Here is a 15,343-nt window from a genome sequence, read left to right as displayed (position 1 = left end):
ATATATTGATCCTTGTAATATCTGTTTCCTTCACCTGGCATGGAGCAGAGTATTCGGTTGCATATACTACTTATAGGGCTACACAAGGCATACATAAAACAATACATGGCTTGATAGAAACCTTGGGGCATGGATGTGAAATGCAGATTTTGGCAAATGAATGAAATCTTTATATAAAAATTGCCAATAAATTTTCAGAAAGTTTAATATTTGTCGCTATTAAAATGTGGAGTTTGTTGAAAATGTGAATTTGAGAATCAGTGAGTAGCTTATACATGTAGCAGTTTTACCTGCATGACCATGAAAAGGTGGTGTCTTTTTCCTGTTCTTATGTCAAAAACGTGTAGGCAGAGCCTGTAGGCCTATATATAGCTACATCTCGCTAATCAGAGACAGGAAGTTGTGTCTCTTCAATGCTACTTTGATTCATTACTTTCAATTTGACTGCAAATTTTGTATCTAATTTGATAGCAGCGAAGGGCTGCATGCTTATTAAGCTAATGAAAGGCCAACACGTATTGTTACGTCAACCCTGTTGATTTTTTTCCTCAAAATAGATATCAGAGATGAAAAAGACTTTAATTTGACAGTAATTAACCCTATTCTATTACCCCCATCAATTTTGCACCATATGGCACAAAATGGCTTAATATGCATGTAAAAAAATATTTACACAAATAAAAGGTCTAATGTTTTGAATAGTTTTGACAATTTATCACTTCTCTATCAACAACAAAAAACCATTTGTTCCTAATATAACTACCATTTACACATCATAAAATGGTTTAAAATGTTGGAAACTATTTTTAACCATTTTTAGGCCAAATTTGTTCATAAACTTTTTAAATATAGTCCAAATTTACTTGGATTTGTTTTGATTATATGTAGAAACATCGCTACGTCGCTGCTCAATGATGACTCTGAAAAAGGTAACTTTTGAAGCAAATGTCAAACATGACAGAGTCGTCCAATATCAGTATCCATGCTGCTATGTAGAAACATGGCAGTGTATTTAAAACTGCATGAAAATGCCACATTGATGTACTCATACACTTCAAAAATGTAAATCAAAATATTTGTTCATCATATTTGGCTATGAGTTCATTAATTATTTATGAGCTAATTTGCATAAAATTTACATTTAATTATTAAACTTGTTTTCTAAAATTCCAAGCTTACCAATGGTTTGCTACTTATTGGTGTTTACTCAACCGATAACACGTGTCGTACTGCCACCCATTAGTTCATATGATGAACCCACACCACTCAAATATACATAGAATCATAGAATAGGGTTAAGGAACTGGCTCAGGTTGTTGTGATTGGATGAATTTGATAAATTTTAAATTATTAAACCAATACCTGGAACTGGCCTAGTTCCCTCTGATCACAACATATACCATACCCAGTGGCAGCCTCATGGTTCCCCCTCAAAACTCCCCTGCATAAATATTGATAGGTCCATAATTACAAGTGGCAACCAATTGTAAATGTAATTGTCATTACACTATGGCAAATTATTGGATGCTGCCAAAATGCATAGATCTCCCTGATCATTGATCTTATGTAATGAAAGTATATGGTATTACACAGCTTTAGTGACATTATCAAATTGAACCTGACTCGTTTTGTCATTTTATTTTTTCATTATTGGTAGGTATCACTGTCAAATACATTAGCTACGCCTAATGACGCAGGTCTCTTGTAGAACTCAGGTGCATCAGCCGTAATCGCTGTAATTACTCACACGTGTAGGGTTTTGCTCAATTATGATCCTAGTTATAATGAATGATGTGATTTGTTTCAAGTTTCATTTTGGGGAACTAAGGAAGATAGCAAAGTGCTATTTGACACAGCCAGCTATATGATGGCACCATTATGACTCCAATATATGCATTTGATTCGCATGCAATAAATGATGGTTCACACCACACATGCATGACCAAGGATTGATTCCTTTTGAAAGTTCTAATGTTACTAGTCTTGCTCAGGCAGATTAAAAAACATACCTTTTAACTTGTTTCGAAAGGTATGTTACTTGACTTGCTTGCCATGTTTAAAGAAACACTTTTTTTACCTGTTTCCCCCTTTTACCTGTTTCCCCCATGCTTATGTCTTGAGTGCCCCTCATTACATTGCTAATTGCAATGGATGCATCAATTACAACTGGTACTTAACCTGTACAAATTTGTTTGTGGCCTCTATTAGCGAACTGCTAGAAATATTCATTTGAATGAAAGACAATTTGTTCAAGGAGAAAATATCAAATGGAAAGGTAATTTTATTTATATCAAAAATTAGAGAACAAATTTTGAAAGAACAAGGAGTTATTTCTGAGCATTGTAACTGAAGACGTGTATTAATTTTGTTGTTCTAATTACTTGAGGAGTCATAGTTAACAGGGAGGTGTATCACAATCAGGGAGATGTTTGAATGCTAGCTACTGTTTGCTTCACAGAAGATGTAAAACCCAGTGGGAAGCGCTGCTAAAAATATGAAAGTGACTCCATCGCTATATACCAATTTTCAACAAATTTGGACCCATTGTTAATTTGCTCTATACCAAAGTCTTCCAGAGTTTTCCCCAAATTTGTGGCAAATTTTGAACAAATTTGGCAACAATGTGGCAAATACTGAGTGATTCAGTGGATTGAGCTTGTGATCGACAGAGTGGTCAGGCAAGTGAGTGGATGAATGAACAAGTAGTCAAGCAAATCACAAAAAGATTTAATTCATAATAACACGAACAAAACCTCTGGCCACCGGAGTTGGATTAAGTAATTTTAAGCAAATTTTGCACAAATAAAATATTAAAACTATATTTATTTTAGATGCAGCACCCTGACCAATAATTGGCGAATCAAGGTGGTTACTGTGCTCACTTTACACTCACTTTTGTCAGCGTCGATGTGGTAGCTTCGCTTGAATGCGATGGAAAATAGCACTACAGACCCTGGAACGTCTTTTTGCAGCTGATGTTAAAAATTTGTGTGGGCTAAAATAGTAAAAATAATGAATGGTAATTGACATTAATAATCTTTGATGAGTTAAATAAAATCATATCCATGCTGCAGTATTGACCTTTCATTTAAATGTCTAATTTAAGCAGATATGTTCTGTAATTGAACAGATGTAGAATTTGGCAGATATGTTTAGAATCCAAGTAATTTGTGGTCATATGACAGGCAAGTACGCCCACTAGAAAATCAACAGAAAGTTAGAAAAGACACATTGACTAGCAGGTTGCAGCATCTGAAAATAAGCCAGTGCACTAACCATGCTACAACTCACACTAGCGAGGCCTATGATACCAGTCTGTATAAATAGAATTATCCAATATATCATGTACATATTTCTACAGCTGAGCCAGTGGAAATCTCGCTGAACAAATAATATCCAATATGGTGAGTTTCTTGAATTGAGTATGGATAGGATTTATTCAAGGCTCTTCTGATTATGGTGTTTAGCTAGTAGCCCATGTATTGTATAGAAATGTACATAAAGAGGATAGGAACCTGTAAGAATATTAACTGTTCAACACTACAGGACTGGTGCTAATGTTTATGGAGGTGTGGTGTTTTGTTTATTTCCTCATTAATTCTAGCTCATTCGGTGGATAATACAACCATTCACCAATCATCTTCTTTAGTGGTTCTGTGTGGACTTTTGACTTCGGCTCGCAAGAGTGTGGGTTCGAATCCTAGATGTTTTGCATCAAGGGAAGCTATATTGTCTCTATCATGTCTATTATCTCCCGGAAACCAGCAGACTTTTAGTTGAGTTATGAAACTGGAATCCAGAGTTGAGTCATCAATTTGAGTCATTTGGGATTTAAGACTCAGGTCCTAAAGTTCGAGCCTGTGTGATTCGGGATTTGAGACTTGGGAGTCGAGACCAGCCGAATCATAGTAATAAAACAAACTTGTGTTGAGAAGTAGTGTATGATGTGTATCCTGCCAGATGCTAAGGAAAATGAGATGGGTACATTTGCTTCATCATATTCATAACCATCCAATACCTTTCAGAGCTTTGCTTCATAGTATTTGAACTGATCATGCCAAATAAAGTAAAATGTCACATGAAATGACCTTTTGTGTGCAAAAAGTATACTGATTTTACATTATGATGTTTATATCTTTAAGAGAAAAGTCAAAATCTATTTTAGGAAATCAAGAAAGATCAATTTTAATATTGTTCTTGAGCGAATCAAATACCCTCGGTATTCTAAATGTGTATATTTTGTTTATTATTTTTTATTTTTAGGATGGAAGAAGCTGAGCAATATTGCTTTGAGGATTTTGAGAGCCAGCCAATTGGCACTGGAAGTACAACAGCTTACCTGGGCACTGGCATTATACATGCGGCATCAACACAAGAAGATACCAATAACAAAGCAGTGGTAGGAGATACCATACATAATATGGATGCTGTGACAGGTAGCAAGAGATTGGGGAGTAATGGCTATGAAGATGAACCAAAGAAATCTTATTCACACAAAAGGAATGATTATATTTCTTCTGATTTGAGAACGGGTAGTGTTAGCTCTGCTTATGATGATAGAACTAGTGGTAGTAGAGAAAATGAAATTGTCACCACAAGCAATAGCAAAATGCGTGTGTACAGTGATCCTATTTATGTAAATAACGTTGGTGGACATAAAGGGTTTGTATCACATAAACAAGACGAGATCAAAACATACGAGAGAAAACCGGCCAGGTCATTACCTCGACAGTCCGCATCTGTAGATGATGACGTATTTTCTGTACGGACTAGGGCTACACCCATAATTGTACATGCAAAGCCTAGAATAGTAAAGTGGACTGTTGCTGAAATTGAAGAGGGTAAAAGCCAGAGTAAAGTATCCTCTTCAAGTTCAAGAAGTTCTGTCTTCCGTGGTACAGGGGCCAACAAGAGGACTAGTACCGGTTTAGTATCTGTATCACCTGTAAATGAGAACAATGTAAGAGATAAACCCAGACCATACATTGGCCTGGTGAGGAGTACTACAGTTGATATTCCAAGTATTGGATGTAGTTCCACTGATGATGATGATGAGACTGAGAAAAATGAGGACCAAAATCACATTCCATTTGATATATTTGATAAATTAAGCGTACGAGTCCGATCTGGTATGAAATCATCAACTTCCAAAACCAAAGAGGTGGCTGGCCCACCGCCACCCCAACAAAGGAGTGGGGCATCAAGTCCTCGTAATTGGGACTTTGCAACACAGAGCATCGTACCTCGATTTGCAAAGAGAGACAATGCAGAAATAGTAAGTGCAATTAGAAAGAGTCCCACTCCTCGGAGTGGAGATTATAGGGATCGCAGGAGACCAGTAATGACTACTTCATATAGTATTGATTCAGCTTTAATGCCCCTTACTGACTCTCCCAAACCTCATAAAGGTCATAAACTGTCCAATCCGGATGAGTTATCATATGATTTAAATGATAAAATCACATTTCATGGGCCAGAAGATGTGCTACGCAGTGTCGCCTTGGAACAAGGTTTAGTTCAAAAACAGAACAATGTTAATCCTGCCAACAAGGAGAAACGAAGGCAAATTGTGTCTATGGGAAGTCTAGATGGAATTATGGGATTACCACCAAGTGAAAAGCCATATATGCAGAAAGGAATTATAGGAAATACAGGTGGAACAAAGGATGATGGAAATATTAATGGATCTCAGGAATTGGTGCAATCAAACACAAGGTGAGTGTGAAATTGACTGTTATAGGACTGTTTGTATGTCATTGCGATTTCCATTTTCACAGTAATCTGTCGACTTCATCTCTGGGCAGGAAAAACCTCAGTGTACAGTTCACTAAAGGAGCTGTAATAAAAGCAATATCTTTGAACAGTGTCCCCTGCAAAATGACAATATAGTTAAATTGATTGTTTCATGACTGTTCCCTACTATAAGTATTTACAAAATAGGTAAACAGTGACTATGCACCATGAGATTCTTCCTACCCAGGTACTACTATTCATGCTCTTCTTCTCCTTGCCTATTTTGTATTAGTTTTAATGTACAAGTGGAACATGGACAAAGTGGGACATGGACCAAGTGGGACATGGATAAAATGGGACATAGATGAAATGGGACATCCCAGGTGGGACATGGGTGAAATGGGACATGGATGAAATGGGATGTGGGACATGGGCCAAATGGAACTTGGACAAAGTAGGATTTTACTATTAGTGGACCAAAAGGGATTGGATCAAGTGGGAAATGGAATTAGACCAAGTGAGACTGGACTGTATAAAACTAGGAACAAGACTAATTGGAATTGGACCAAGTGGCATTGGACCTAGTGGGAATACACCTGGAGTGTGTTTCCACATGTAAAGGTGGTATGGGTATGTACGGTGGTCAAGGATTCCTTTTTCATGCTCTCCAGCAGTTCCTTAGATCCACATTTGGATCATGATCCAGTTCTTTGAGCCTCAAACTTGGACAATCATAGTTCTTTAAGCTCAAATTAGGAAACATTCCATCATTTTTTAGCACTACAGCCTATAATTTGGAACAATTTTAGTTCAGCACCCCCAAAATGTTGAAATTTCAGTTCATCTAGCCCCTATTTTGCCTGAAAATCAGTCCTTTTAAGGACTGATTCCCCAAAATTTCAATTGAGTACCCCCCACCAAGGATGGAGAACCTCTAGTGAAACCGGAATCATTGAGATCATTTGACCTTCTTTACACAAAAGATTGTGTACTTGGCCTTTTCAGCTCATATAAATCATGGTCACATTTAATATTTCAAATCAAATGAGACTGAAGACATTGCATACAATTAAAGGATGTCATTTTGTGATTTGTAACAAGATGACTACAAAGAATTCAAGGAAACTTGCACCTTGGAATAAATCAGGGATTTTGTTTCTTGTTCTTTGGGCTTCTTACATTTAAAAGGGCACCAAATTCCACTAAAATTAACTTTTAGTGTTAAGGGACTTAATTTACAATCAACAAAAGTTAACGACCAGTTAAGGCCCTTTTCAGTTACAATACAAAGAATATAACAAAGTGCCAAAATGATTAGGAATTTTAACAAAACAAATGAAAGTTTTATTTTTGCAATCAGCAATATCACATCACCATGGGAATTCAATCAAATTTAAGTTGTCATGGTAACTATTAATACTTGACTTACAGATTAGAGAAGGTGAAGGTGTGACTTTCATCTTTTTCATTTTTTCTACATATGGTTAATGTACATGGCAGGTCTAATATTATATTTAAGAGGATTTTATTATTTTAGATGGATTTTAAATTATTTTGCTCTCTAAATTACAAATTGGAGCTAAGAATATTTTAACTTGCATGCATTACTAATATAGAATCCGGTGCATAGCCAAATTGACAAAAAGATACACTTTTCAGGGTCTGGAGGAACATATTGGAGGGGGGATGATTGAGTAATACTAATGAGTAATACTAATTTTGAATACGTGGATGAAAATAATAAAACTGATTAGTTGAGGGAGAGGCTTTGTGATCACAAATTATGTGTTATGAAGCTGAAAATATCTGGAAAAAGGTTTCTTGAAATAGTGTCTCCATTGTGAAATGTTTCAATCTTTTTTGGAAAAGGGAACCTTGAAGAACTGGGCATGTTGGACAATGGACATGTGTTGAACTGGGAGTCATGAGGTAATTCAACAAAGGATTCAACACTGCAAACAGCCTTTCCTTACCACACATGTACTGACATCACCTGGAGTTAGTTGGGATGATGTCTGTTACCATGGTAACTTAATGCGCATTCAGGATAAAAGCATTAGGCAAACACACTGTCCGACATCACCCTCCTCAATTAGAAAGGCGACAGTTGATAAAACAACATTTTACTTAGGTCAAGACAAGTTTACCAGGGTTGGTGTTTTTCTAACCTTGTTTACCCCGATTTCCTGTTCAATTTAAACTTCATTTTGAACTAAAACCTTATGAAACCTTTTGAACTAAACCTAATATTTTGCATGTTTGGAGGACATATTTATTATTTATACAAGTTCAAAAATATTCAGGATAGGTGCAAGTGGTGTCAACCTAGTGCAAGTCAATAAAACTTGAGACTAATTTATAAAACGACTCCTCATTTTGATTATTTGATTTGATTATGAAATCAAAAATGAGTTTGTAGGATATGGCCAATTGGCCATGCATATTTTACATCAACTCTTACTCAGGGGAGTCTTACCCAAACGTCTTACCCAAAAAAGATGGGCACTTTGCACGTAAGCATTGCTCCAGCATAATTTTACCTATACCTTACAAAGTGATAGCAAATCATAGAAAGGAGCGTTTTCGTATATGAAGAAGCAAGTTAGATGAATAGTTCTGGTGCGCATTCATGAGATGCTGATTGCCCTTGTATTCATTCAATTGGTACACAACACACAGCGATTCAGTTCTACATGTGGCTATCCAGTTCTCCAAAGTTGGATAAAAATGTTGCACATCATAGGCATATTGTTGAGGACTAGACATGTATACATTGCTCTATGAATGTTGACTTTCGGCTTTCTGGCTGTAAATTTCGCAATGCATATCTGATTCTCAGGCTTGGCAAACCATGGCTGATGGAATAATGGATGGTCCTTGCATTACATGTATGTAATGTCAGCTGATAATACCATTTCATGGACAAACTTGAGTACAAGAAATTTCAGCATTTTATTATGTTTCATCCGGACTTTGTGAACAGAAAATATAGAATAAGGAGGAGATGGAAATGTACCTTTAGTAAGCTAATTAAGATGTAAGTACAATAACTTTGACTTGCAAAAGACAGGCTATGACTAAATATGCTTTACTTTTAAGTTTAAGGCTATGCTAAACATAAACAACCTTGTGTTTATATTTCTTGCTTTCTCAAGCTATATTATGACAAGGCCTATACAATTGCATGTAGGGTAGCCATTTGAATATGGACATCATTTGTGATGTCATCAAGCTAAATGAGTTGTTTGTTCGCTAATATTGATTATTATAGGTTTTAATGCGTATCACTTGTTGAGAGTGAAATTGTAAAAATAATAATAGAAAAAAATCCCATGATTTTTGTAATTTTTATAACAAAATTGTCACTAAAAATGTTGGAAAATGCAAGCAAATATAAAGGCATCAACCCGCAACTAAAATGAATGTGTCCGAAAGCACGGCGCGTACTACGCGGAGTGCGCGCCCATGCAATTGTACAACATTTATGCATGGCTACTAATTTACTAACGTTTGCTCTGATTGGTTCTTACTATCTTGGAGTGTATGAAACTATGTTCAATTAATAGTATTCAACTTTGTTTGTATTTTATTGTTTTGAGCAACACTTAGATTCCCATAAGGCTAAAAGAAAAACTAGAGCGATAACCGCACCATAGCTGAACCATGTGGCTTCGGCAGTATAGGCTACATGTATTGTCACTATTGTGGTAGGCCTATACTACTGTCACCCGGTGTCTGTAATGGACATAATCTCGAAATGCTACGAAGATATGACCGCCCGAGTGGTGGTGTTAATTAAAAAGGACTGTTTCATTAATTGCCGTTTTAATATACCTTGATCGTGGAAAACTGGCATTTTGAAAACTTGACTTTTGACCTCTGTATGACCCCCTTAATGACCTTAAATGAATTTTAAAATATTTAAAACATGTTAAGAATGTCATAAGGATCATTGCATTTAAATTTCAGCTCAATTGAAGCACTGACCTTTGGCCCCTTTATTGCCCCTTAATGACCTTAAATGAATTTTAAAATATTTCCAACATGTTAAAAATGTCATAAGGATCATTGCATTTAAATTTCAGCTCAATCAGAGCATTTTGGAAAGCTTGACCTTTGACCCCTTTATGACCCCTTAATGACCTTAAATGAATCTGAAAATGTTTTTAAAATGTTTAGAATGTCAGAAAGATCATTGCATATAAATTTCAGCTCAATTGGAACATTTTGAAAAACTTGACCTTTGACCCCTTTATGACCCCTTAATGACATTAAATGAATTTTAAAATATTGTTTAAATGTTTAGAATGTCATAAGGATCATTGCATTTACATTTCAGCTCAATTGAAGCATTTTCAGTTAAAAATGACCTTTTTTGACCCCTGTGACCCCTAGATGACCTCTGACATTTGGAAATATTTTTATTATATTCTTTACATTTTTCTCTTTCATATGACACCACTTGGGGGTGGCATTTAGAGATATGTCCATTTTAGACCAAATGGTTAGTCAGTTAGTAAGCTAGTAAGTAAGTAAGTAAGCTAGTAAGTAAGTAAGTAACCTAGTAACATTCACTAATATAGGCTGATACCATTTCATGGTTCAGCAAAAATTGTTATGTTGCCGTAATGGTAATGGGCTGATCAAAAATAGGGTAGGTAGGTAGGGATTTTTTTTTTTTTAGGAACTGTTTCTGAACAATGTTTTAGTTTGATAGAAGTACCCACCAGTATGAGTCTTAAATATAATACTCTTTGTACTTCTTCAAAACTGCATACCAGATGTCGGTATGAAAGGTCCTGTATGGTTTGCATTGGCTCGATCAATTGCATGTCTCGATAGGGACTGCAAGCGGGACCGCAAGCCACCGCAAGTCAAATCGTCCTTCGCTGCCTGGATTCTTTGCACAACATATCCGTGTTGGAATTCATCACACAGTTTCTGCGCAAAGTCTCCGACCAAAATGTGTAATTGGAATATTGTTTTTGAACCAGATTATCAACCACTGAAACAGACTAGCCGTCAGACTAGCCGGGGCCTCGGAGGCGAACACTGGTTTGGTACTTCCGGGTTGAGTAAGATTCCGTTTTTTCCGAGGAGTACAGTCGTATTTTTGGCGAAAAAAATTAAGGTTTTGCTTGTTTTAGGGTCGATCGATCGTTTTTTTTATTTATTTAAAAAAAAAAAAAATAATAAGTGTAGGGTTGGCCTAATTTAGAACTGTTTTCATTTAAATGAAGCACCGAAAATTGTACATACAACGAAATTTAAAATTGAATTTTGATTTTGCCAGACAAACAACTCATTTAGCTTGATAGCATCACATTTAGCAGCAAGGGAGTGCAACGCACCCCCTCCCCCCCAACAAAAATGCCAGACCCAAGAAGTCCCATTTAAGAGTGTAGCGAGCTAAAAAATAGAGGTTTTTATGCCTTTTTGGTCCAAAAATGTCCAAATCTGCCCCCAGTCCAAAAAGGTCCAAATTTTGAAAAAAAAGGTCCACTTTTTCAAAATCAGCACCCCCCAAATAAATCTTGGCTACAGGCCTGACATTTAGTTATAATTTTATTGAAATTACCATCCTTTTGATATGCTATATTTAGCTAGTAATTATATCTTGCAGATGTACATTGTTTGTGTTCTATTTGCCCTTTCTTTTTTTCAAAATTAGTTTTTGGGAGAAATCGTCATAAATTCGCCACTATTAAGCACAACCATCTGCTTCCTGCAGCCTTCGAATTGAATAATTTTAGGATATTATTAGACATCAGTCAAAAGATTTGCTCCAAGATTATCAGCTTAGTATTCCTATAAATTCCTGATGAACTGCCAAATTTTTGACATGCTTCTTTTGTGGTGAATTATGGCATTTTAATTTGCCATGTTGTCCATTGTGTTTTCTATTGTATTTTGGATACAATGAAATCTTGTATTTTTTGTATTGTGTAATAAAGCTACAAATAATGCCCAAGGGAAAATTTCAGTCATCCATAAAACTTGAGCTAAAATGTAGGGTTGCCAGATTCATACAACTGGGTGATTTTCAAATAATATAATCAAGGGATTTATGAATCGCCAATATTGCCAAAGGATGCAAGGGGTACTAAGCATGCTAAGGAGAGGAAGAAGCAAAGCAGAAAAAATGGGACAAGAGAACAGAGAAATTGGGAAAGAGATGGGTTTGGAGGAGGCTCTTGATTGGTGACATTAGCTGAATGTGTGTAAAGCAGAGAGAAAATAGTCTTTGTCAAAGACTACTGGCAATCGAGGAGGGGACACATTCTACAACACCACTATTCATCATTGGAACGCTTTGCCAAAGGGAATCAAGCAAGTTAATAAAATCAACACTTTCAAAATTTTAGTCAAAAAACACCTTGCTGGTCAAGCTATTAATGTGAGCTGGTCTCACTTCATGTGCAATATTTTGTGTTGGTGTGTCATATTTTTTTGTCTTCAGTGTTCTTTGCATTCCCCCTCCCCTCATATGTTTAAGGACCCCAATGGAAATAAGCTTTTCTTTTGAAAAGCTTTTTTGGGCTATCCTTGGTGCTCTGCTGTTTTACAATGTTTTTATGTTTTTATTTTATCATCTTAATGTGTTGTTTTTAAAAATGTGTACTTCTTATATTATTGTTAATTGTATATTTATATGTAAACATTGTAATTTCTGAGTACCGAATAAAATAAAATCAAATCAAATCAAATCATGTGATTTAACCATGGCCTCGTACTTCTATGTAAAATACCATTTAGATTAAAAAACGTGCATATTAATTAATGACGTCATATAAATGTTGCTTGAATTATGATGGGTATATAGTTCAGCGGACAGACGGGTCAACGAAAATATTGTTCTCAAGTTGTCAAAATCCATCAAAATTTGTATAGTGGGTCAAATTTATGCAAAAACTTGTTCAGGGGGTCAAAATTAGACAAAACTTGTTTAGGGGGTCAAAATTAGACAAACTCGTGTAGGGTGTCAAATTTTGTGGAAAGCGCGCTAAAAACTTGCTTAGGGGTCATTTTGCTCACAGAGGAAAACTTGTTTAGGGGGTGTTCAAACAAAAAAAATTTGGTCACGCATGCGTACACTGTTATATTGTGTGCCCCCCCCCCCCCTCCGGGCCACATCTCAGAAATATTTGCTATACTTTGTAACAATTGGGCTGCTTTTAAAATTATCAATATCATTGTGCGATGTGATTTTGTACATTTTGAAATTTCTGGATTAGATAAAAGCAGAATTGCACTTTTATGGTCACTTTTATGGATCAATAATAATAGAGCAGGAAGTGTTTCAAACAAGTGGTCATCCACTACCTAACCAACTGGATAATTTTCTTTGCTGGCCTCAGTAAAAACATTGGATTTGGGTACAGGTACCCTTTGATTTTAAAACCAGAAATTGGGGCTCACTTTTGCTGAATGCCCGGATACCCCACACCTGCACTTCTCTGCATTGACAATGGTGCTGGGCACCACCATGACCACTGCTATGACCCACATTGGTATGGAGTCTAGAATCAGGTGACAAAAATTACAGCTTACCAAATTGTGGCAAATGAAGTCTGTCTGATTCTCTGGCGTCCCTGGTATGATCAGCTGGCCTATTATTAAAGATCATTTATGGTGTAATTTAATTTTGATAGGTGATCAAAAATAGCCCAATAGAGTGGAAATGGCCATGCATTAATGAATAAAAAAAAGATAAAAATGAGGGAATGAAATGAAATCATAATGGTTTTGTTAATAATGCACTGATGCATACAGTGCTACTTGGAGGCAGGTGATTTGTTTATTTTAGGAATCATTGATATGCATGGGAATTTTAATCTCAAATTGGTCACAATTTGTAAATCTGGTATATTCTGATATTTATTTGTAATTTACAGTTTCAAATATTCTTTAAAAAAAAAAAAAGAAATATATGAAAAACCCTTGAAAACCAATTTGAACTTCCAGGGAGTTAAGAAACAAATAGTAGTTTATTTAATTGAATTTGATGTCTTCATTTCCTCCATTTGCCAGTTCTAAAGGCTTCTTTGTTTACTATTCATTAATACATTAAAGGCCCATTCAGTTATAAGCTCATCCGGACGATGGTAAACATCATCAAAATTCAGATTTCGGTACTTTTGTCATTGTCATAGATGTGCTAACATAGCCTGCGAATGGTTCAGCCAAAAGCCATGTATTTAAGACAAAATAAGACATTTTACACAAATGTGTAATTTATATACTGACAGTATATAAATTAGCTTCGTGTATTTGAATGGGGCTTCAACTTTGTCAGTACTGCTGTTTTCTTCGTTTTTGCCAAATTTGTCATTTCAAAAATACCAAATGACAATTTGAATGACTTACCCTTCACTTTTAAGCAATTTATAAACAATTTTAATTTTTTTACACTTGCACTGGGATCACTGAATGGGTCTTTAATTTAACCAATTCTTTTTTTTTGTGTCAAAACTGCTGAATCCATATCCTTATTTCATGCTATATTGATTCATCATCATCCAGGTGTTATCATATCAGAGTAAACAACATCTTCATACCTGGTAGTCAATGGCATTTTTGACTATATATAGATCACATTTGGGTTATTTTTAGTTCCTTTTGCATGTCAGAGTGAGGCAGATTCCTTGAAGTTCAAATGTGTGATGATGACAAAAAATATGTACAATAAAATAGCAAATGACAAGACCTGTGCCGTATCATTACATGTGTATTTTCAATTCAGATATTTAGATATACATGGCAAATTACTTATGTTGAATTGTAGAAAATAATATTGCGCACTTGTTGGCCCGGCTTGTTTGGGTCTTCAATTATTTAAATGTCTGTTGCTAAAATTTGACTTGTGTACAATTCACCTGTGCAGTGTACTTCACTTGTAACATCCAATATCAGGTATAAATCTAATATTCTTAATCTTAAAAATTAAAAAACCCTGTAGTGATGTGAATCTTGTCAAATCACTGTCTATCTTTTCATAGAAACAAAATATTAATTTGGAGTTACCATGGTTACTCAACACAAGTTATCATTTGAAAACCAAACTTGATGCATATCTGACGAATTACATCTATAATGACAAGCTCAAGGGATTGGAACATGCAACAGCCCTGAAGAAGTAATAATTTGTAAATCTGCAGAATATGTTCTGTAAATTTATAAGAGAAAGTGAAGCCCAGGTCATACTCTGGGGATGCTGAATAATTTGTTACATCAAAAATTAGTTGATTAAGTTTAGTGATAAAACTCCCTGCTACACCAAATTGAAACCATTTGATAGTGGGCTATTAGGCCAATGAAAGTCGATTTTCAGTTTCCCGTCACCCACCCTCACTTCATTTTCTGACCCTCACTTGAATTCATTATTGTGATTTTCCAAAAAATACCGATAAAAACTGAATATATTTGCAAAAAAAATGATGATATCCCTTTATTTTTTGTGGAAAAATCAAAATCAAAACATATATTTTGCTGTCAACCTTGCAGACTCTAAAATATACTTTTGAATCTCATTTGGGCTAAACATCCATCTTCAGGTATAAAGTGAGCGGCAAATAACAACACATTTTACATGCGTGTTGGTCATAAAATG

At 35.5% G+C, this 15,343-nt stretch overlaps 1 protein-coding gene across 1 annotated transcript in view; it reads left to right on the top strand.

Annotated features, from left to right (window-relative positions):
• Window positions 1-15,343, top strand: part of LOC140157512 (ankyrin repeat and fibronectin type-III domain-containing protein 1-like) — a 261,195-nt gene that overhangs the window by 33,023 nt on the left and 212,829 nt on the right. Inside the window, 1 exon segment of the mRNA XM_072180736.1 lies at window positions 4,264-5,715. Within this exon segment, the coding sequence (XP_072036837.1) occupies window positions 4,265-5,715 (1,451 nt within the window). The 5' untranslated portion in view covers window position 4,264.

Source organism: Amphiura filiformis, chromosome 1 (assembly GCF_039555335.1).
Source record: "Amphiura filiformis chromosome 1, Afil_fr2py, whole genome shotgun sequence".
Taxonomy (NCBI): Eukaryota; Metazoa; Echinodermata; class Ophiuroidea; order Amphilepidida; family Amphiuridae; genus Amphiura; species Amphiura filiformis.
This window is presented reverse-complemented; position numbering and strand designations above follow the sequence as displayed.